General features: G+C 51.6%; 3 protein-coding genes across 5 annotated transcripts in view; 1 reads left to right on the forward strand and 2 right to left on the reverse strand.

The window, feature by feature from the left end:
• ADARB1 (adenosine deaminase RNA specific B1) overlaps window positions 1–7,483 on the reverse strand; it is a 59,861-nt gene extending 52,378 nt beyond the window's left edge. Inside the window, exon 1 of the mRNA XM_061348102.1 lies at window positions 7,405–7,483. The gene's annotated coding sequence lies outside the window, so the exon portion shown is untranslated. The remainder of the gene's footprint in view (window positions 1–7,404) is intronic.
• LOC133209421 (GDP-fucose protein O-fucosyltransferase 2-like) overlaps window positions 1–24,393 on the forward strand; it is a 150,720-nt gene that overhangs the window by 67,171 nt on the left and 59,156 nt on the right. The window lies entirely within an intron of this gene.
• SLX9 (SLX9 ribosome biogenesis factor) overlaps window positions 20,746–24,393 on the reverse strand; it is a 48,304-nt gene continuing 44,656 nt past the window's right edge. The window contains exons 5-6 of the mRNA XM_061348117.1: window positions 23,959–24,027; window positions 20,746–21,393 (exon numbers count right to left, since the gene is read on the reverse strand). Of these exons, the coding sequence (XP_061204101.1) occupies window positions 21,267–21,393; window positions 23,959–24,027 (196 nt within the window). The 3' untranslated portion in view covers window positions 20,746–21,266. The remainder of the gene's footprint in view (window positions 21,394–23,958; window positions 24,028–24,393) is intronic.

Here is a 24,393-nt window from a genome sequence, read left to right on the forward strand (position 1 = left end):
CACCAGTCCAAGCATGTAACATAGGCTACAGAGTTAAAAGAGGATTTTCTGCAGGCTCTTGAAAGCTCTTTAGTGTGGGAGACTTTCCCCTCCGCCAGCGCTTTGCCAAAAGCACAAGCACACGCTCCCCCAAGCAGACCTCCACATGCTTTCACTTGAGTCAGCAGCACTTTCCTGCTTCATGTTCTTAAGAGCTGCAAACTCAGCACAGGGTCCCAATTTAGTTTCTGATTAAGTCTGAGTGCTCATTAGTGACTGAGGCACAATGCAGTCACAAACATAGAGGTGGCCAGCGTGCCCCTGCAGCTCATCTCTGCACTCATATGGGAGCCCATGGTCCCACACCGCTCTGAAGCAGACGTGCAGACAAGCAGGAGGCTGTCAAAAGCATGTTCCTGAAGCAGAGTAAAACATGCTTCAGGGTACACAGCCAGCACCCAACCGCCAGGATCCCTGCTTCCAGTTAAGCATTAATTTCCAGCTCTGCTATGTTATCAAAACACCGTATCACATGGTATCAAACTGCGGAACACCACTTGGCGCTGGTGAGCAGCGGGAGATAAAAAGCATCTGTAAAAATACAACTACGAGAATGTCTGTATTACACACATCAAATCCCAGGAAAGCACATCTGCTCCCAGCACTCCGATGATGACTTTGCTGGCTGTAAGAGTGCTTGTAACCAGGAGAGGGGCTGCAGCTCTAGAGAAGACATCAAAGCCAATGCTGCTGAGAAAATGGAAGCGCTGTTCCGAAAAGCTTAAGGACACGGTTTAGTGTGAGGTGTTCCTGCCCATGGCAGACAGGTTGGAACTGGATGTTCTTAAGCTCCTTTCCAACCCTAACTCTTCTATGATTCTATGGTTTTAACCTAGCTGGAAGAGACGACTCTGGTTTAATATGGAATATGACAGAGACTATAGCTGCGTGGCTCCACAGCTTCAAAACACCACCCAGACTTTCTGCAGGCTCCACAAGCAACAGGTCCAAAGGGCTGCAAACCCTCATAGAGTCAAGTGTCCAAAAGGGGACATTCAACCAGATGACAAGTTTCAGCTACCAAACTACCAAAAGTTAAGTGAGAAAATACTATTTCTGATGTGGATTAAGAAGCTATCCCAAAGGAGGTCTCTCCCTGCATAAAACTTCCTAATTTCCATAGTGTGCAAAACATATAAAATACACATGCTACAAAGTTCCTTCCAGCTTGACCAAAACTTAACAGGATAAAAAAACATGAGTAAGCACCTGACAAAACAGAAGTTATCTCCTCCTCCTTTGGTCTCCCAGTGAGAGCTACTTGTGTGCGACAGCAGGCTCGGGCAGCAGAGGAATGACATAAACCCAGTTCCCCATGGCTCAATCACAAGTTTCTCACTAACAAAGCACAGGTCAGCCACCAGCTTATGCTCATTCTTCTCATTTTTCAGAGACTTAAATATACCCACACTGTTCCTCTATCTTTAGCTGTGGAAAATATGGCAAAAGCAGCATTGAAAACACATTACCACAGCCTGGTTTTGACCAGGAAACATTTTTTCCTTATTATCATAGAATCCAATGTGGCCTTGAACACATTCAGTTTCCTCACTGTGAGGGTGCTGAGGCGCTGGCACAGGGTGCCCAGAGAAGCTGTGGCTGCCCCATCCCTGGCAGTGTTCAAGGCCAGGTTGGACACAGGGGCTTGGAGCACCCTGCTCTAGTGGAAGGTGCCCCTGCCTGTGGCAGGGGTTGGAACTGGATGAGCTTTAAGGTCCCTTCCAACACAAACCAGTCTGGGATTCTATGACAATCTGAATTTGCAGACTTTATTAATGAAAACATAGGGCTGATGATGCTTTTGAATGAAAGCTCCCACTACGTTCTTACTGGGAATCATATGAAGACTTCATGTCTTATTAAGTACTCAGTACCTGTGCTCAATATTTGAGGTGAAAAACTTATTTTGACTCAGAACGTGCTTTTGTAAACAGAGTTTCATAAACTCTGCATCAAAAGAAAGAAGTCAAAGCTATTTCCCCCCTCTAATAGTTCCCAGCAGACTGTGCCCAAACACTGGAGCAAGGAAAAAGGCAGTTTAAACTTAAACAAGGAAAAAGGCAGTTTAAACTTAAAGACTTACTGGCTAATAAAGACAAGGAGCTGAGTAAATCACCCTAAATAAAAAACAACCTAATTTTAGACGTGCTGGATTCTTTCAGCAGAAGCCCTTCAGAATGGCAGAGGCAGGTACTAATTATATTTGCCAATCTCCAAACTTAAACAGATTAAACTAGGGGAAAAAAAGACTTCCAGTTGAAGCTGCCTCACAATCCTATGTAAGAACATCTGAAGGAAACAGAGCACCAAACTCACCACCAAATGAGGGGGGGTTCTATTTTCCTTTAAATTCAAGATATGGGATATGCCTCCTGCCCTGTCTCGGAATGACAGTACTCAGGATACTCAGCTTCTCACTTGCAAGACTCAAAATATGGCTCCAAGCCCTCCATTCTGTTAAAATCTCTTTAAAAAGAAAGAGAATACGAAAAACTGCATTTTCCTGTTTCAGGAAGCCTCAAAAAGGAAAAGCCTGAGTGACAAAAATGGTCAAGAATATCTGTATAAATATGTTGTATTTGTATTGATGCACGCAGGAAAAAGGTGATCTCCAAGCAGAACTGCCTTACCCATCTCTGCCAGAGAAATCCTGGCCCAAGTGATTACGTGGCACCATTATCAGGGCAACCGCAAATGCCTTTACCATGACATTAAAAAATACCCACTCATCTCCCTCCCTCTTCAGCTCCAAGGGGCAAGGTGAAGGCCTGTACCCAAACCCTTTTGTTTTCTGCTATTACCTACAGCAAGGCAGCATTACTCATCAGATCACTCCTCCCCACTCTCACAAAGGAAGGGTAAAGGAACACTCAGCGTCTACTGGAACTCCTTACGAAACTTGATTAGTCTCCCTACCGCAAAGATCCTCTGATGTCTAAGAATACATCTGCATTCAGCCAACAGCTTCGCTTCCAGCAGAGCACTAATTTGAGTTTTCTCCACGCAGATTCCTGTGCTCACACATCTTCTCGACACTTACCTGTGACATCTCTACCCTCTTGTCAAAACTGATGTGTTTTTCAATGTGTTGACAGCGCTTATGCAATGGGAAACTGAGCTCAGAAACACAGGGAGGTAGCAGGAGGCAAGCCTGATTGCACAGCACGGACAGCAGGTTCGCTTTAAGAGACAGGAACACAAAGAGATCTAACCCTACAGCGTCAGGGAGGTTTTTCCCCAAGGAAACAAGGCACACCAATAAATTGAAATAAAGCTAAAAATAAAACAAAAAGCACAGCCCACGAAGATATAAACCCATAACAAAGCACAAAGGCAGAGTGTATAGAGATCCCAATTCCCTTTGTAACCAGATATCCTTGAGAGGATCGCTCCAGAGCATAACTCCAAGACAAGAGTAGTATCACTTACTTCTTTGGTTTTAGTTATTATTTTTTGGCTACATAGATGTGCTACTGCTTCAGGCAGCTACACACCCCAGCATTCACCATCAGAGCCTGCTGGTGCTCTCCTCAGGGACTCAAATTGCAAAATTAAATATTTCTCACACCTACCATATAAAACCCGTTCACTAATAGGATTGAAATAATGCATTCTGTTGTCAAATGGTAAGAAGGAGCAAAAAAAAACATCCACACTGTATGCAAACAGGAAAGAAATTTGCTTTAAAATGCCATTTCATTAGCTTACATAATCATTCACTGAGCTCTTTTTTGCAGTCACACAACATTTATATTATGAAGGTATTTCCTTTAAAGCCAAGGAACATAAAAAACAGCTTCTACCGATAAACACAGTCCTAAACCATAGTTTTAATCTTTGATGCTGAAACTGAAATCCATAGTACAGCAGCTGGATGGACAGAGCTTCAAAGGTGCCAAGCACTTACTGGTTTCAGGAGCAGCAGAAACAGCAAGTGCTGCGTCTCTGTCTTCATCACAGCACATCCTCTGATCCTCGAAGATCAGCAAAAAGATCCTCACCTAACATAGTCCTGCACCCCCTGAACTGACTTCAAACACAAGAGGCATGACCCTGACAAGCCATGCTCGCTGCTTGCACCTGCAGACAGCCTGTTTTAGCCTATTTCAGCTTCTTTAAGCATTGCCTAAAATCCTCCCAGCACACAGAAGCACCAACATACTCATACAGCCAATAGAACACTCCTCACCCACCATTGCCATCCCCAAAGTCACAGATGACGTTCTGGAAACACGGACACTGAGCTGCTACAAGGGCATGTTATATTCCTGGTCTCACCCAGGGCTCTCCCACACGAGCATTTGCCATCACCCTGTTCAACAGGAAACCTCTATTCCCATGCAGGATATGTGACCCTATGACTGCAAATAACTGAAGGCACCAGTGTAGGGTATACCAAGCACAGAAGTGAGTTTGCTGGAGAGCAGCAGAGCCTGACTTGGCTGTAGCCCCATGCTGTGATGATGTCCTGTCTAAGCCCAGCCATGTAGAAGGTTTTACTCACTTAATTCAAAACACAGTTGGCATTTAAAAGAGAAAATAAGCACCGCTAGCATATAATAAACAAGGTAAAGGCACTCTTACATGCTCACAGCAAGCAAGAGAGCAGTGAAGTCTTAAAGGCATTGCATTTCCATTCCCAAAGCACATACAGCCCACAAAATGGCACTAAACTTGCACTGGAGTGGATAAATCTGAACAAGCCCAGAGCAAATACAAAATCAGCCTGAGGTCTGTGAGCAGTGTGAGCTATGCTATGAGACACCTCCTGCTTCAAACGCTGAGCACAGTGTACTCGCACACAAGCAAGTCTTCGTAAAGCAAGTTCTCCTCCTGCTGGAAAAGGGAAAGGAAGGCTGGAAAGCCTTCCCTTGAGCTGAGGAGCCAGTGTTTTCATACACAAGCCATGCCAGAGACCTTGGCCAGCACGTGTGCATAAGGGGTTAGATCCCACAGCTCATCTGTTACGCTCTGATAACTGCACAGCAAAATATGAGAGAATTCCTTGCACAATCCTTTCCCTTCTCTCCTGAAAGCAGGAACTGTGCATTCATGCAGCAAAGAGGGGGAAGGCATCCCAGAATGTGACACTGACCACCAGGTGAGCAAGCAGTGCCACCATAATCACACCTGAGCTGCTCTCTCCTCCTCACTCAAAAGCCAAGGACTCACCAGCACGGACAGCATCACCTCTTGCTTGCACCAGTATATATTTAGCTGAGGAAGCTCTGTGCTGAATTAACAGTGCCTCAGAGCAAAAGTGCACCGTCACCTGTCTGAACTGAGTGCTGGCCACGATTCCAGCAAGGTGGCTGTGCACAGAGCAGCAATCTCATGGAGAAGACAGGACTCCTTGACCTTGGGCTGCTGGAGGAGCAGTGAGAAGCTGTGCCGGCTCTGAGCAGCAAGGGTTGTACTGAGCTTTTCCCCTGGTCACCCTGCTGTAAGGGCCAAGAGCCACATTATTCACTGAAGGGAGAAAGTTAAAACAGGGAAATTGGCAACCCCCCCAAAAGCATCTGTCTTGGCCATCTTTAAAGTAACACCAGTCATTGAAGACACGGCTGTTTATACTACAAGACTCATTACACGGGAGGCCTGCCTATTTATAGAGGTAGATATCACTACAGCTGAGTGCTAGATAAACCCAAACAATTATTGTAAAAGGGCAGTCCATCACTAATTATTCTAAACATCTCCTGCGCACTGGGGGCTGGCCCGCTGCCACTCCCCAGCCAAACGGCTTGCAGAATGATGCTACCACTTCCCTCACGCGACTCTGGGGTGACAGATCGCTCCCTGAGCAAGCAGCTTGTCCCTGTGAGCCTGAGGAGCGCATCATCCTCTGTGCGTGCCAAAGGGAGGCATCAAATGAGAGCAGGATCTTGTTTATGCTCCAGGAAAACAGGAAGTTTTCATTCACCCTTGGAAAAGATGGGGAGCTGGAACTTTTAGCAGGGCCTGTTGTGATAGGACAAGGGGTGATGGGTTTAAACTAAGAGAGGGGAGATTCAGGCTGGATGTAAGGAAGAAATTGGTTACAATACGGGTAGTAGAACACTGGCACAGGTTACCCAGAGAGGTGTGGATGCCCCATCCCTGGAGACATTCAAGGCCAAGCTGGATTTGGTTCTGGGCAACCTGATCTGGTTGAAGATGTCCCTGCTTATTGCAGGGGGTTGGAATAAATGGGTTTTGAAGGTCCCTTCCAACCCAAACCACCCTATGATTCCCTGAAGTACAAACATGCTACAAACAGTGGCAAAAGCCCTTGCGCAGCAGCCCCACATTTTAGAGCCCCGGGACTCCAACAGCACAACACGGAAACATCAACTGCATTTTCCTGCTGCTTAGAAGAACCTCCTGGAGATGGGATAAACATGACAAATAAAGAGGTTAGGCTCCTGCACGCAGATGTATCTGCCTGAACAACTACATAAAAGCCCAGGCCAAGCATGTTTCCTCGGACCAGCGCGGCTGCAGTTGGCTGCTCGTCGATCCATTATGGATCTATTCTGTGGTTTCACCAAGCTGGGCCTGCTCTCCCACCGCTCCTCCCGAGTTTGGAAAGGGACAAGGCAAAGACACGGGACTGGATGCAGGCAGCAGCAGCCACCCGTCAGCCTGACAACCCTCGGGGGGATCCCAGGGCCCCTCGATCCTTAAAAACGTGTGTTTTTTCCGCAAGCCAGACTTTATGTTTTTGCACAAGACGCTGCAGCCACACTTTTGTTCCAGCACAGCCTTAAACCCACCCGAATCCAGAGGGAAGCACGAAACCCAACCCCAACGCAACAGATGGCACGGCACAATAAAGGGGGTTTCGGGGTGTTTAAAGCGGCGCGGGGGGAAGGTGCCGAGAGGTGAGCCCGCATTTCACGCCCGAGCTCCGCTCGCAAGGACGCGCCCGCCTTCCCCACTGCAGAGGGCGGGCGGCGGGGGGGGAGCCAGCCACCGGAGAGGGCACGTCGGCACCGAGAGCAGCGGAGGGCAGCCAGGCCACCGCGGCGCCACGCTCACCGGCCCCGCTACCCGCCCTAGGGCAGCGCACCTCGGGCAGGGCACGGACCGGGGCCAAACTTCCCGCCGCGCCGCCACCCCCCTCAAAATGGCTTCGCCGCCGCCGCCGCCTCGGCCCCTTGGCCGGGTCACCCCGCCCGAGAGCCCGCCGGGCACGGCCGGGCCCCGCCGCCGCACTGCGCTCCGCCGTACCGCCGGGCAGCACCGCCAGCCCCTCCGACATCAACAGGTGCGGGGCGGCCGCCGCCGCCGCCACCGCCACCGCCACCGGCACCGGCACCTGCCGCCCCGTCAGGACCTGGACAGGTCCCGCGGGGCGCTCCCGCCGCCGTATCCGCAGCTCACCTCGCCCGGCGCCGCGCCGCTGCCCGGGCCCCGCCGCCTCCACCGCCGCCGCCTCTCCGCCATCCGCAGCCCCGGCCGAGCCGAGCCCCGAGCTGCGGCCCCCGCTGCGCCGCCGACACCGGCTCCCGAGCGCGCCTGCGCGCCACCGGCCCCCGTGCGCGCCCCCGAAGACGTGCAGGCCGCGCCTGGCCCGCCAGCCGCGCGCGCGGCGGGGCGGGGTCGCGGCAGCACCGCCCTTCTCATTGGCGGGGAGATGGAGGGGCGGGGCGAGGGCGGCAGAGGGAGCGGGTCTCGGATAGGCTGCCTGGGAAGAGGCTGCCGCTGATTGGGCGGGGCGGGCGTGGGAGGGGAGCGGCTGGGCCTGGGGCAGAGCCTGGGGCGTGGGGCAGGGGCACGAATAGGAATAGGGATAGGAATAGGGGTAGGAATGGGAATAGGGGTAGGAATAGGAATAGGGGTAGGAATAGGAATAGGGGTAGGAATAGGAATAGAGGTAGGAATAGGAATAGGAATAGGAATAGGAATAGGAATAGGAATAGGAATAGGAATAGGAATAGGGGTAGGAATAGGGGTAGGAATAGGAATAAGGGTAGGAATAGGAATAGGGGTAGGAATAGGAATAGAGGTAGGAATAGGAATAGGAATAGGAATAGGAATAGGAATAGGAATAGGGGTAGGAATAGGAATAGAGGTAGGAATAGGAATAGGAATAGGGATAGGAATAGGAATAGGGGTAGGAATAGGAATAGGGGTAGGAATAGGAATAGGGGTAGGAATAGGAATAGGGGTAGGGGTAGGGCCTCGGGTCTGGCTGCTTTGCCCCCATCTGCTTCCCAACCACGACCTGTGTCAGCACTCAGGCAGCTCCATGGGGTGCCCACACTGTCTCATGCCATGTGGTGGGTACCAGGACCAGCCTCCGCAAGGGTTTGATGCTGGGCACAGCTCCTCAGCCAGGCGATGGACACCCTGTTGTCACCTACTGCTGGGGCCTGGCTCATATGGCCTGGGGAGCCTAGTGGCATAAACCAGACTGGGGTGGCTGCAAGCGAGATGCCCATAGCAAATACTTAAAGCAGGAAACAAAATACAGTTGAAGTTATTAAAGCAGCTTAAGAAGTGCTAAAACAGTCCCAGAGGGACACTGTAACTTGCAGGTGATGCCTACTTGAAGCACTGTTTGAGAACCCACCAAGACATTCATCATGTTCAGCATACAAACTGCTGAGGAGCTTTTGTCCCTTTGACTTTGCATTTTAGACCTGAATGTCTTCAATTTACTTTTCATAATAGTCACTTTTTGCCATGAGGTGCAGAAATGCTAACACTGATTCAAAAGAGAGGAGGAAAAGTGGTTCCCTGCGTCCTCCATGTCCTCAGAGCCAGGAGGACCCAAGGACCGAGCCTCTGTCTATGTCTGAGTGTGTCCCACCACGCCAAGATGAGAAGGCCAGTGTTTCCCACCAGCAGCAAAGATCATCAGTGCTTCTGCTGCATGTATCTCACAGCTCATGGTGTAAATTAAGGCTTCAACCTAGAGCAGAGGACACAAAAAGGCTTCAATAGTTACATTGAAGCCCATCTCTCCCATGTTCTGGCCATGGCAGCAGGCTGAGAGCAAAGGCGTGCAGTCACCTGGGGAGCAGGTTTCTGAGCAAGGGCTTGTGTTTTGCTCTTGGCATCCGCAGGTCTCAAAGCCAGCTCAGCCTGTGGGATGAAGCAGGACAGAGCAGGATGCAGCACTGGCCTCTCTCTGCGTGGTCACTATCACTCCTCTGTCCTTCAGAGCACTTCATCATGTCCCAGAATCTCATTCCCGGCCACAGCTGACCACAGACATCAACTGGTCAAGCACAAGTCCGCCTTTCCCGGCTTCCTGTCCTTTTGAGGTTACCCAGTGAACACACAGAGTTATTAAATAAACCAGCAGCTGATTTAATTTGCCCTTGGGTAATATGTTTCGCTCTAAGAAGCCACATTAAACATTATATACTGTAGCCTATTTGTCTGGAGTGCAGTGATAGGCAATCACCCATCACACATCACCCATCCTGAGACACCCTCAGTCCCAGCTGCACATCATGGGAGGACCCAGGGTGGAGGTGGATCCAGCCACAAAAGCTCCATGCCCAGGATTAAGCTCCAAGCTGGCAGATTAAGCTGCAACACCATGGAAGCTGTGCTCTTCATGGTGAAGAGGTAACGGCTGTCTGCACTCGGGTATTTCTGATGAGAAGGGCAAGGTGTTAAATGTGAAGTCAGTGAAAGGCAGAGTTAAGTGCTGGAAACATCTTCAGAAGGGCTGGAGCAGCTCTCATATAGCTGAGAGAGCAGGGCTGGGTCAGCCTGGAGAACAGAAGGCTCCTGAAGGGGAGACCTTAGAGCAGCTCCAGTGCCTCAAGGGGCTGCAGGAAACCTGGAGAGGGGCTTTGGACAAGGGCCTGTAGGGAAAGGACAAGGGGAATGGCTTTAACCTGCCAGAACAGGGGAGACTGAGATGAGCTCTTAGGCAGAAGCTCTTCCCTGTGAGGGTGCTGAGGCGCTGGCACAGGGTGCCCAGAGAAGCTGTGGCTGCCCCATCCCTGGCAGTGTTCAAGGCTAGGTTGGACACAGGGGCTTGGAGCACCCTGCTCTAGTGGAAGGGGTCCCTGCCTGTGGCAGGGGGCTGGGTCTGGATGAGCTTTAAGGTCCCTTCCAACACAAGCCGTTGTGGGATTCATCCTCCAGGGGCTCAGTGGAACACAGGACCATGGGGAGCAGCAGCCCCGGGATTCTCTGCAATGGGTCAAACCAGACCAAAGATACCAGAGGTACCGAGAGGAGCTGGAGCAGCTCCCCCATCCCACCTCCCTGCCCAAGCAGAGATGCATTTCTCCACCCACAGTTAATAAAACCAACGAAGTTTGACCATGGATGAGCTCAAAGTCCCTGCCTGTTGTTGTCTGGCACAAGCAGAATGCAGGCACCACTGACCTTTGCACGCAGGAGAGGAATACCCAGCACTGCAGCAGCCAACGCTGAACCAAATGTGCCGGGAAGCGAGGTGGGGAAACTACTCCTGATGTCCATCCTGCTGTGGCTGCCCACAGACCTACAGGTGGCTGCCAGAAAAGAAAACTGTTCCTTAAAGCAATTAGGATCCAAAGGGGAATTTAAGGACATAAAAGATAAGATATTTAAAGAAAACCCAATGGTTTTCTAAGGCTTCAACCCACAGATGTGCCAGTGGGAAGCGCCTCTGGCATGTCCCATCCATCCCACAGCGGGGTGTGCCCAGCCATGGCAGGGGCCTTGCGTAGACACCAATCAGACAAACCCTATACACGTTGCTGCAGCAACCACCTCGGTATTGTTTAAACCTGGTGCTGAGAACTTGGCGTGCTTTCCCTAGAGCACTCATGTCACTGTCACAGGGGCTCCCACGTGGCTTCTTCCCTCTCCCCATTCACTCCCGGCAGGGTAAGGACCCATAGGGATGCTCAATGGGAGGGTGCAGAGGACCAGCACAAAAGCCCGTGCTGGAAACACCCATCTATTTTTATCCTTCCTCCCTCCCAGAGACAATCCTGTGCTCTGCCCTGCTCGCAGTGGGCAGCTCCTGCCTGGCGAAGCCTTCGCCTCCGGGAACGCCTGTCTGTGTCTCTTTATCCTGGTTTATTTTTGGCTCCAGGCATTCAACACCAGCTACTCCTTCTTTCCCTCCCCCTGAAGATTAGCAGCGAAGCCATCGAGAACAAAGCTGCGCTCCTCAGTTCCACCCCTATGGCAGGGACCAAAGCCGTTGTGTCCTCACAGGATGCTGGGGAAACCACTTCTGGAGCTGGGGGGGACAAGGCTGACAGGCATCACTGATGAAGATAACAGCAGAGTCACGGGGCTGGAGGAGGCTGAGAGGTGCTGCCCCCCCAGGACAGCCAGAAACGTAGGCAGGGACATCCCCTTTGGCCCAAGGGACCATGCGAGGGTCTCTCCCAGCTCCAGCCCTGAACTGGAGAGAGGAAAATCACTGCTGGGGTGACAAGGATTCATGTTGGGCAAGTGGGGCAGAGTGAGGGTGTCCTCAAGGTCCTTACCCAGCTCCATGGCCAGCCCGACTCCACTGCACATCAACCTCCCAGGGGCTCCCTGAGCAGTGCTGAGCTGTGACACAGTTGCTGGTGTTTATGAAACATCACGTTTTTCCAAACCGTTTGCTCCTTTTCTCCCTCATTTTCATCCAAATCTTGTGTTGCAATTTCCTTGGTAAATTAACTTTAATAAAATTATGGCTTTTTAACACCGACTTTTTCATGAAAGCCCTGGGAAACTGGAAATCCTAGGCTGTTTGTAAGGCCAAGCACAGCGTGTTCCAAACACCACAAACCAAAAGCAGCTTTCCCACACCGGGGCAGTTTGATTTGCAAACTGGACTCACTCCTTGAGGTCCCCACAGCCCAGAACATGTGTGAGCTCAGTTAGCCCAACTGGGCTGTGCCTGGCACAAGGCTGATGCTCCCACACCATTCCCCAGCCATGGGTAATGTGCCACCAGTGTCACCAGTGTGGCTTGTGTAGCACTGGAGGTCCCTGGGGGCTGTGGGGTTGAAGAGCTGAGGTGACTGTGGGCTGGCCAGAGCCACAGACTGCAGAAATGAGCCATCTTCCCAGAAGTGTTGCAGTGATTTCAGGGAATTGTGTCTTGCAGTCCTGCTCTGCTGCTGTGTCTGACCTCCAGCTGAAGCCTCCTGCTGCCTTTAATGGCTCTGCATGTGCCCTCCCCGTCATGCGCTGCCATCTCCTGCTTGCAACTTGCCCATGAGCAATGAGACTGAGATGAGCTCTTAGGCAGAAGCTCTTCCCTGTGAGGGTGCTGAGGTGCTGGCACAGGGTGCTCAGAGAAGCTGTGGCTGCCCCATCCCTGGCAGTGTTCAAGGCCAGGTTGGACACAGGGGCTTGGAGCAACCTGCTCTAGTGGAAGGTGTCTGTGCCCATGGCAGGCATTGGAACTGGATGAGCTTTAAGGTCCCTTCCAACCCAAACCATACTGGGATTCATCCAGACCTGCCGGACCTACCACCTCCTCCATCCCTTCCGTGCCACCAACCCAACAGAAACTGCATCTCCAGACAGCTCTATGCAGCAGATCCAAGCTTGTAGTTTCCCCTCATTGTTGCCATGTGATCCTTGATGGAGCAGCAGCCAGCTCTGGGGAACCTGCTTCCATAGGGATTCAGCAAAAGGAGGATGTTTAACCCAAACCGTGCAATGGGTGGCCAGCTCTCTGCCCTACGGCAGCACAACAGCATCCTCACCAGGGCAGTGCGTGCCTGCTTGCAGGAGCACACATAAGAAGCACAGTTGCCATCCCCACTCTCATTGTTCACACACCCCCCACAGCCCCAGCTCAGCTGCTGAGGTTTCCACGCAGTGGAGGTATCAAACTGGTTGGGGTGTAACTGGCATTGGTTGCCAAGACCCAGCTCCTACTTCACACCACGTGTGTGCCTGTGTTGCCTTGTTCCTATGGGACTGATGTTACACATGTGCAAGTGGCAGTACGCAACAGAGCTGCTTTGTGGATGGTCTGGAACCTGGATTTCCAAAGCCAGAGCATGATTCAATGCAGTTTGGCAGCTCCATTGCAGTCACCTGCTTGTACAGCCCCATTGCCAATGCTGAGATGCAGACCTGTGGTTACACCATGCCCTGAGAAGGGTCTGCAGGCAGGGTGGTGCTGCCAGACCAGCACATACCCCTGAGCACCCAAATTGGGTGCTGGATGCTGGACCAAGTGGAGCATCCTGCTGCTGTCATAGAATCACAGAATCAACCAGGCTGGAAAAGCCCTTTAAGCTCATCCAGTCCAACCGCTCCCCAGCACTGCCCAGGCCACCACTAACCCATGGCACTGAGGCCTCGTTTCCACAGTGTGTGAACACTTGCAGGGACAGTGACTCCAGCCCTGCCCTGGGCAGCCTGTTCCAATGCCTGAGCACCCTCTGGGGAAGGAATTGTTCCTCAGCTCCATCTAAACCTCCCCTGGTGCAGCTTGAGGCCGTTTCCTCTTGTCCCATCCCTTGCTCCTTGGGAGCAGAGACTGACCCCACCTTGCTACAACCATCAACAGATTTGTGAGAGTTAAGCACTGTTCCCACCTCTCCACTCCCAAACCACTGAACAGGCTCAGGACACCAGTGGTGGCTGCTTCACACAGTGGAGTGTTGTTGAATTCCTCGCTGTTGAGCAGAGATTAACAGATCCAGGTTGGCTGTAAACACACTCAGATGAAATATATCCAGAATAGCTGCAAACACTCACGTCTCCTTGGCCTGGCACTGCTCTTCCAGCCTCATCTCTGGGCCGTGGCGCCACTGACGCACTCATAAACCCATCAAACACCAGCCAGGCTCTGGGAAGCATGGATCCGCTGCAGCCCCATCCCAGTGCCTGCTAAAGATGGGAAAACATCTGCACAGTCAAATAAAGATGACTCTGTCCTCGTGGCACCTCCTGCCGTCCATCTGTCCACGAGCATGGGTCAAAGGGGTATGAGTGCTGGGGCTGTTATCGCTTCCTCCATCTCCTTCTCCTGGGAGGATATCCTGGCATCATCTGCCTTCACCTACTGGGGCCCTGACATTTGTTCCCTTCCCAGCAGCTTCCTGTTTGGGATATTCCTTTGTCTCAGCTTCCTCTCCTGCTTGTGCCACTGGAACTAAGGCGACTGCCCTGGGAACACGCAGTGAATGAGGTGTTGCACGCTGCTCTTTATGCTGCCAGCATCCTCCACAGCACACTGCATCCCACACGCTTGTGGGGCAGCCCAGCAAACAGCTACAGCAGCCTCACAGATGCCTACAGATGCTTCACAGACACCTTGCTCTCCATCTGCCAGGCTGCAGCTTGCTTGATTGCAAGGGAATCCACACTAGATTAAACCACAGGAATCACAGCACCACAGATTGGTTTGAGCTGGAAAGGACCTTAAAGCTCATTCAGTTCCAACCCCCTGCCATGGGCAGGGACACCTTCCACTAGAGCAGGGTGCTCCAGACCTTCTTTTGCCCTTTATCTACAGCATGGGAACATGTGAAACTAACCCAAGACCTGTTCCTGCAGCCATAGCAGGAACCTGAGCACATACAACTGCATGCAAATTTGAGCTGCTCCCTGGCTTTGGGAGGAGATGGGATCAGGCACCAGCAACCCCTCCTTTCACCCAGGGCTGCAAAGGTGAATCACCACCTCACTGAGCCTTTGCCCCTGAGCCCAAACCCTCACATCCCTGCCCTGAAGCGACGGTTTCATCACAGCCTGCTTGTGGCAGCCTTTGTCTGCTGCTTCCACTGCCCTTGGTGGCCATCCTGCCATCACTTTCCTGTGTCCTGGGTGCTCAGGGAGGGGCAGAATGGGGCAGACCCTCTTGACAGATTCAGTCCTGCTCTTTGCTCCCTGACCTTCCAGCAGTCACTAATCCCAGGAGGCCTCCACCTCTCCCCCCACAGCAGCTCACTTTCTTTAAGAGCTTTGGGGCATTCTTTAAGTGCTTAAGAGCATTGCCACATGCTGGTTGGAAATCCACATCAAACCTGCTTAATTGGATCACCTTTATCTCCATGCTTACCATTTGCTTGCAAGGGAAAACCATGCCCTGCAATGCTGCTTCCCAACTATCAAATAGTGGTAACCATCTGGGTGTCTGATGAGCCGCTCTGAATCATGGCTTGCTTCAACGGGAAGTGTTAAACCTGGCTTTGTGTTGAGCAATTTAATCCTGTTCAGCCATCACCCCTCAGGAGCTGTGATCCAGGATGGAAGCAGCATCCCCTCAGTGTGGCACTGAGGACAGTGGACAGCAGCAGCTTGGCCACAGGCAGATGCTTGACCATGAAACTTCTGTTTTCATGAAGCCTCTGGGATGTCCCTCCTGCCCTCGTTGCACACAGTGGTGAAGGGAGGCACATGAGCAGTGCTGGTCCTGGTGCATAGCAGTGATCAGGGCTGGCCTTCTCATGTGAAAACACACTGCCTCCATCCACAAAGGGAAAGGAAACGAGGTATTGAAGTAGGTTACAGATCCTAAGCACAAACTGATGTAACAACGTTAGACCTACAGTAAGAAGAAACAAAGATTTGAGGGTGATATGATTTACAGATGGCAGATAAATACATTAAATGCTAAAGGAAGTGGATCCAAAACCATGCAAAAATGAATGGTTGCCTTTAGGTGCCTGAAGGTGGTCCCTGAGCAGCTGGGGATGCAATGTTTAGCTCTGTGGTCCAGACACCTCACTGGGTGCAGAAACTCCAGCAACCCAAACTGAGACCAGCATCTAGAGTGATGCTGCTGATGGAGCTCCGCTGTCCAAGCAGCAGGGCTGGGACCTCTGTGGTGGCTTTTGTCCTTCACCAAGCTGACTGATTCCTTACGAAGAAGCTGTTAAAGAGTGCGAACACAGAGGAGCCTTGCCAGGAGCGTTGTTAAGATTTAGACTTTTGCATCCGAGCGCTCCAGGATTTTCCAGATCACTTGCTTCCAAGCAGGATGCATAAAGTATAATCTCAGGGTTTCTCTCTGCTCTAACGATTGGCATTTCGTGCCAAACAGGGTGTGTTGGTGACCCTGTGTGAACCCGCTGTGATTTGCACATGAACTGCTGCCATTACCATACAGGGCTGCCTGGATCTGCTCAGCATGGCTCATCAGCTCTGCACATGTGGGGAGCCAGTCTTGTCCCCCATGGTACCACAGGGGTTCCTGCCAGCGGCTGCACTGGTGGGATCCAGATCCTGAATGGGCAGAAGTGTCTGTGGCAGAGGGCTGGAGCAGCTCTGCTCTGGAGCCAGGCTGCGAGAGCTGGGCTGGGTCAATCTGGACAAGAGAAGGCTCCTTAAGGGGAGACCTCAGAGCAGCTCCAGTGCCTCAAGGGGCTGCAGGAAACCTGGAGAGGGGCTTTGGACAAGGGCCTGTAGGGACACGAGAAGGAGAATGGCTTTAACCTGCCAGAACAGGGGAGACTGAGATGAGCTCTTAGGAAGGGGGATTGGAACTGGATGAGCTTTATGTCCCTTCCTACACAAACCAGACTGTGATTCTATGACCAGGACCCCAGCTGCAGCAACAACAGCCATGCTCCGGCTGACTCACAGCCAGCCAGGTCCCAGGCAGATGCTCCTGTGGTCTGGGGTGTGATTCAGCTCCTGCTCACACCTAACCTGGTGACACACGAGGTGAGGGAGGATGAGCCCTCGCAGCACCTCCATGGCCTCCTCTGGACTCGCTCCAGCAGCTCCACATCCCTCTTGTGCTGTTGCCCCAGAGCTGGATCAGGACTGCAGGGGGGGCATCTCCAGACCACAGCAGAGGGGGAGAATCCCCTCCCTGAGCTGCTGCTCATGCTCTGGGTGTGCAGCCCAGCACACGGGGGGCTCTAGGCCCAAGCGCTCACTGAAGCTGGGTCATGGGGAGCTTCTCCTCACCCAACATCCCCAAGTCCTTCCCCTCAGGCTGCTGCATCCAGCCAGCCAAACAGCCTGTGTTTGTGCTGGGATAGCCCCAGCCCTGGGGCAGGACCTTCCCCTAGGCCTTGAAAAGTAAAGCAGAGCAGAAGTGCTCTGACCTGGCCTAAGTCATATTTTCCATATGCGAAGGGATGGGGGAACTCACTTGAACAAGGGCTGTAAGGAAAACTTTCCAGGGCAGAGAAACCAGGGAGCGGAAGGAAGGAGCCGGCAGTTACATACTCACACTAGGGACTTCCTTGGGCTAGAGCACAGGCTGGAGCCAGGCCTGTGACTCACTGTGCTGATGTGAGACACGCTGCTGCCCTGCTGCAAGCTCTGCTCCAGCACACACAGAACCGAGGAGAAACACAGGAGCTGCAAGAGCTGCTATAAAAACCTCTCCCTTTGCAACCTGCAAGCCAAAGACTCTACCCCTGAGCTGCTGCGAGAGGAGAATCCCCATCCACCCACTGCTGCTTCGGGTGCTTTGTGTGTAGCAGAAAATACCCACAGATACCACCAGATGGACAAGGATACCCCAGCTTCTGCTTTGAGACATACTGCTGGGAACAGCCTTCAAAGGCAGAACCACCACCCAGAAAGGAAGGAGCTGTGAAAAGTAGATCTTTGCAGTGTGGTGCATTCACTGCTTACTCCTCTCAGTGCAGAGCAGCTTGGGGAGGCTCCTGCCCTCCCCCCTGGCACAAGCACTCCTTGGAGCTATTTTTTTCCCAACTTGCTATCTTACAAACAAACCCGGGAAAGTTGGCACGAAAGCTTTCATCCTCCTGAACACGCGCCAAGTGCGAGGGCGACTCGGTGCTGCAGACGCCTGTTTCCTGGCAGATTTTAAGTCCTTTGCTCAACTGGTAGGCTGGCGGGGGCAGGAGATGCCTGCAGCAGGCTGGGAACAGTGGTTTCAAACAATCCCATGTTTAACTGCAGCTCAGGACCCAGGAGATCAACATTTTCAAACAGAGGGGAGACAGACAGACACAGCCGAGTGATGCTGGGCATGGAGATGAAGGGCCACCAGCTACCAGCTGGACCAGGTGGGGTTGCCCAGCTCAATACCTCCCTGTGCTCAGTCACCCCTCTGCTTCCCAGATCATGAGGTTTCAGCTCTGTCGGCTCCCAGTGGCTTGAAGGGACAGGACTGCTGAGTGCTGGATGCCAGAGAGGGACTCTTCATTGGGAACTGTAGTAACAGGACAAGGGGTGGTGGATTCAAACTGAAACAGGGGAAGTTCAGGTTGGCTGTAAGGCAGAAGCTCTTCCCTGTGAGGGTGCTGAGGCGCTGGCACAGGGTGCCCAGAGAAGCTGAGGCTGCCCCATCCCTGGCAGTGTTCAAGGCCAGGTTGGACACAGGGGCTTGGAGCAACCTGCTCTAGTGGAAGGGGTCCATGCCTGTTGCAGGGGTTGGAACTGGATGAGCTTTAAGGTCCCTTCCAACACAAACCAGTCTGGGATTCTGTGACTGTACTGCTGTTGCCCAAATATCCAGTGACTAGCTCTGGCCATAAATCATCACAGCTGGCAACTGGGAAGTCCACCTGCAAGCTGAGACATGGGGACAGCCCATCTTGATTCCACCTTGGAAGAGCTACACAAACTACAGAGCCCTTCACTCTGGCGATGCTTTTTTTGGGGCCTTGAACACTGCCAGGGATGGGGCAGCCACAGCTTCTCTGGGCACCCTGTGCCAGCGCCTCAGCACCCTCACAGGGAAGAGCTTCTGCCTAAGAGCTCATCTCAGTCTCCCCTGTTCTGGCAGGTTAAAGCCATTCCCCTTGTCCTGTCCCTACAGGCCCTTGTCCAAAGCCCCTCTCCAGGTTTCCTGCAGCCCCTTGAGGCACTGGAGCTGCTCTGAGGTCTCCCCTTAAGGAGCCTTCTGTTCTCCAGGCTGAACCAGCCCAGCTCTCTCAGCCTGGCTCCAGAGCAGAGCTGCTCCAGCCCTCTCCTATCTCTTGGCACATAACCAACCCCCAGTAACATCTACCCTAGATCCTAACTATACCTGGCCCTTACCAGCTCAGTATTTCCCCTAACACTGCAATTCTGGCCATCCAGGAATTGCTTCCACTCTAAGACTGAATAGAGAACTAATTGGTCCAAGAAGGCAGGAGTTGGTATTTGTTATCACCCTAGGGAAGGTTACTAAGAAGAAACTGGTCTGGAGCAGAAGTGTGTGGGACAATCCAGCTCTCCAGAGGCTTGAAAGGCTAGTCTTGCTCTGTGGAAAACAAATGGTCCCCAGGAAACCGGTGCTTGTCAAATGCAATCGGTCCCCTGGCTGATCTCTGCAAAGCACAGACATGATGTACCACACGCAGCTCTGAGGGAGGGATATGATCCCACCCACAGTGCACAACCTAAGAGGGTATTTTTTAAACCACAAGACAATAAGGAACCTTCAAAGACCAGAAAACAAGCAGCACAAGTTCTCTACCATGCCCTGCAAGCTGCCTTTCTCTGCCTCCTGCCCTCCAGATGCACCTCTCCATCCCTGAGTGTGCTGTTCACTAACAAGAGGAGCAAACTTCATCCTCCTTTGTGCTTGGCTGTCTTCACCTTCTTCATCTCTCATCTCCCCTCCATTTAAGCACAAGGATGGCGCCTTTCTCAGGAGACAACTACATAAGAGTAAAGGGATAAAGATCACACACAGGGAGAAAACCTTAGCTTGGTCCAAGTTTTAGTCATATCTTGGGCTGTTGGGAGCCACTAGCAGCAACAGCAGCTACAGGAGGTGCCCTTAGCGCTGCACAACCCCATCCAAGACCCAGCTCTCCAATGCAGTGTCCAACCTACATAACATGAGCAGGGCAAGCTGGGGCCGACGTTCAGATGTCAAGATCCAACAAGGCCTCAAAGAAACATAAGCAGATAGTGGTAAGGGAGGGAGCAAGCAGGAACCAGCCAGGAGGTGGGGAGATACTTGGAGACGTCTGACCCAACCACAGTCCTCTGCTTTCCAGAGCCTGGGTCCTTCAGGGCATTCCAGCACAGCAGTGTTTGCCTCCCTCCCAGCTCTGATGACCACAGAATCATGGAATGGTTTAGGTTGGAAAGGACCTTATGATCATCCAGTTCCAACCTCCCAAAAAGGAAGAAAGCCCTGCCAGCTCTCTGCCAGCCTGAGAGCAACAGGGTGAAGATGAGACATAGCCAACTCCTCTGTGTGGCCTCTGCCAGCCTAAAGGGAGAAAAAGGAGCATTAACAGTGACCCAAGGGGCAGGTGTGATCAAGGTGCCTCCCACTCTCATTGAAGCTGTTCTCAGGCACTAAATTAGATAAGGGTCAGCTCCAGCTTCCATGTTCTTTCTTAAAGGTTTCAGATGTTCCTCAGAGTTGGTTGCTCTTCCAAGGTTAAGAAGCATCAGAAAACTTCTGTATGGTTCACAAAAGACAGCAGTGACATTCTGGGGTGTCAAATCATGACTATCTCCAATAGGGAATGGCGCTGCCTTCAGCTGTCCCCATGAAAATTCACTGGAGTTTTGTGAAAATCGGTGTTTGGTAGAAGGAAAAGCCTCACCCTTCCCAAAGCCACACGTGGAAATGACCAGCTGGAGCCCACAGCCTGCAGCCAGGACATGTTTTGGGATGCTTCCTATAGGGCAGGTCAAGCAGGGAGCACAACCCAAGCCAAAAGGGATCAGCATCACCCACAGGAAGCAAGTCAATGAGTTAGATGTGATCTGCAATTTCACATGGCTTCTGGTTCCCCTGCAGCAGCAGTCTGGTGCTTCACTGTCTATACACATGGACAGGAGATACTCTGTTAAGTCATTTTACCAATGATGGAAGTAAGTTCATATTTCTATTAGTATTTACCAAAACAAGACAAACTGAGCATTGTGTGAAAGTGTGTTTATTCCAAAGCTGAAGTTCTCACATAAAACAATGCCTCTGAACAGCAGCACTGGTCTTTACACAGACCTCCAACAGCCTTCTGGGCTCAAGGGCTGGGGTCTTGAACCATCTCAACAGAGCATTAGAGACTGTCTTGTCAGAGGTGTCAGAAAGGGGAGGGAAATGACAGAAAACAGATATGTTGCCAGTGGCACAATTGAAGACATTGTGTCTGCTACAAGAGAAAGAGGTGTCAAGACACTTTGCAGGGAGCTTTATGTCTGCACAAAGATCTCACAGATTACCCTGCTCTCTGCAGGCTGCTTGCCAAGGAGCAGCTGCCACTGTCAGGAGAGAACTGCACTATTCTTGCAGACAGAAAGCAGGGCTGTTGGATTTAATAATCTGCTGGATTGCTTCCAGGGACTGAAGTGGCTGAGAGGTCACGTTAGTGATGTGCTCCTTTGCAGCCTGAAGCCCTCGCACCAGCTCCAGTGTGCACGTTTGGTCCCAGCGTAACACTCTAGAGGGGTTTACCTCCTTCCTCCTGCCTCAGCCTCTTGGAGAGATGCTCACTGATGGCCAGGAGGGGGTTGGCTCTGTAGCTGGGATTGGCGATGACCTCGTGAAACCGAGCCACTTCCTCCTCTCTGAGGAAAGAAAAAGAATACACAAGCGCTGAGTGCCTCATGAGAAAGGAATTGAGCAGGTAGGAGCAGCACTCATGAAGCAGTGGGTTTCTGTAGAGACAGAATCGCCTCAGAAAGAAACAGTGCAAGAAATAAAGCCCATTTACCCAAGGGCAAAGCTCAAATCACTGCCACCTTCACAGGAGCCAGAGACTTGATCTCATGCCACGGAGACAGAAACAATCACAGCAGTGTCCAGCATCACTTAGAAATGAGGTTCTTTAGAGCTTTTCCCTAGTAAATCAGGAACAAGAGGCTGGGTATCTGGTAAATCACTAGGAATGAAAACAAGTTCAGATTGCACTAGCACAAAAGCAGATTCTGCTTTGAAGAGCTCATCTACCAGCTCTCTATTGCTCAATGTAGGCTTGGTAATACTGTGTGCAACACTAAGTTAGCCACCATGGGAGAAGCATGACAGAATTGCCTCTGCATGCTTCGTCAATGGCTGGTTGCTGTGGAAATGGCCTTGTCTTAAAAACCAAGCAAGCAGGGAGGAATAAGAACAGAGCAGGAGTGCATAAACCAGTACGTCACGTCCACTGCAGCTTCCCATCTCCCTCACACAGGCTACCAGGCTCTCCACAGCCCAGGCAGATACCCATCTCCTCCTCCTCAGGAGTCACTGTGGATGAGCAGAGTGCTCTCCAGCTTGGAGCTTAAGTTCACTCCCTTCAACACCAGCCCTGCCCCTGTCATTGGAACAGAGAGAGAAGCCAAACCTGAAACTCAGGTTATGGCAGTTGGGGCAGTAAGGTGAGGCTCAGGGAACCTCCAGTCCTACCTAACATCCTGGAAAAGCAAACTCAAGACCTTCCTCCCCGTTCTTCCCCTCCCAAGCAGCACAGACTTCCCAGATCACTCTGGTAGGATACTCAGTGCCTCTGCCCCATTTTGTGCAGAGGAGGGGCGGGGGCACACAAGGAACCACCTTGCTGAGACAGAAGGTTGTGGTGGCTGCCTATTCTGTTGCAGATCTGTATAGAATCATAGAATAGTTAGGGTTGGAAAGGACCTTAAGATCATCCAGTTCCAACCCCCCTGCCATGGGCAGGGACACCTCACTCTAAACCATATCACCCAAGGCTCTGTCCAGCCTGGCTTTGAACACCACCAGGGATGGAGCATTCACAAGCTCCCCGGGCAACCCATTCCAGTGCCTCACCACCCTAACAGGAAAGAACTTCTTCCTTATATCCAATCTAAACTTCCCCTGTTTAAGTTTGAACCCATTACCCCTTGTCCTATCACTACTGTCCATAATGAAGAGTCCCTCCCCAGCATCCTTATAGGCCCCCTAATACAAGTACAGAAGTCCCTCCTCAAGCAGTGGTCCTCATCCATGAGTTTTGGCACAATGAGACCCACTGGTGACACTGAAGGCCATGACCCTCGGGTTTCTGCAAGAAGCCAAGGAGGGACTCATCCAGAAAAGCAGAACTGAACAAGAAAAGCATCCCAGAATCAACACTGACCAGTTCCACACAGAGAAGGGTATTCAGAGTGTGCTGGAGGGCCATGCTGGGGTCTGTAGGCTGTTCTCCTCAGTCTCAGTTTGAAGTTGAATGGCTCAGAACTGACAGATATCCTAGAAACAAGGCCCACAGAAAGCAAACACTGCCAGGTCTCAGTGCCCAGCCCCAAGGGTGCTGTGCTGAGGGGAAATGAAGCTCTTGAAGCCTGGTGCCAGTATAAGATATCCAGCAGATTATACAGCGGAATAAGGAGTTGCCAGACCAAGTCCAGGAGTCATTCCAAAGCATTTAGTGATATATTTTAGAAGAAAAGGTTTGGCAGATGCCACTGGACAGCTGTACTCCTATGGGACACGTCAGTCAGCATCCCAGAGGTGTCCTGACAGATTAGCTGTAGCTCCTGATGCTATGCAGAGTTCCAGGAGCTCCTCAACTACACCACGACAGGAGGCTTTCCTGAAGGGTATCAGCTAGAGCTACGTGGGCCTGGTGTCATAACAGACTCAGCCACAGCTGGATACTGCAGCTCCAACTCAGCAAGCCAAGGCTGCTAACCACATTGTTCGTGCCACGCAGAGGGACACAGCACAGGCATACTCATTTGGTACAGGCAACCCTACAGCTAACCCTAGAGTGAACACTTAAAGGAGCAAGTGCAGCTTTTGCTGCTCTCTCAGCTTAAGTTTTACATGAGACTGAAGCAGAAACAGGCTGAACCCATTTAGAACTGATCAAGTCTAACAGGGACTAAGCCAGAAGGACACCCACAAACATCCTGCAATATGGAAAAGGGAAAGAAAACAAAGCTGACACCTCTTCTAAGGTCTTCAGGGCTGCAATCCTGAAACACTGGAACTGGTTGCCTAGAGAGGTTGTGTGATCTCCATCCTTGGAGATATTCAAGAGCTGTGTGAATGCAGACCTGGACCACCACCTCTAGATGACCCTGGTGGGCAAGGGGATTAGACCCGATGTCCTCCAGAGGTCCTTTCCAGTCTCAACTATTCCATAATGCTCAGCAGGGACTGGACACTAATAACTGGGTACTTACAAGAGTTGGCATTTCTGAGCTTGCTTCATCAGACAGAAGTCTACTGGCGCTGCCTTTGCTTTTACGTGGCTGTGGAAAGAACACACAAAGTGAGTGAGTGTTACAGAAGAATGTTAATTACCAATTGGTGTGGAGACAGGAAGAGTACGGGGATTGTCCTGTATGGAAATTGCCCTGAAAGGCAATTATTTCCCTAGTCAGTCAGTAATGGAGATTGACACAGATTGATCACAACTTAGGAGTCAGGACTGAACAGGCAGGAGGTAAATTAAAATCAGATCACTTACTCCTAGACCTGGTCATTAGCTTTCTGTGCCCAGATCACTTTCTGCTTATCACTAACCTTCAGGTCAAACTGATACTGTTGCTTAGAGAAAAGATGCCATCGAACTTCCCGTCACCACCTCTGCACATCTCATGTTACCTGCTAGCACT

This window comes from Neopsephotus bourkii, unplaced genomic scaffold, assembly GCF_033783945.1.
Source record: "Neopsephotus bourkii isolate Nb327-2 ecotype Australia unplaced genomic scaffold, CSIRO-AGI_Nbou_v1 NB_335, whole genome shotgun sequence".
Taxonomy (NCBI): Eukaryota; Metazoa; Chordata; class Aves; order Psittaciformes; family Psittacidae; genus Neopsephotus; species Neopsephotus bourkii.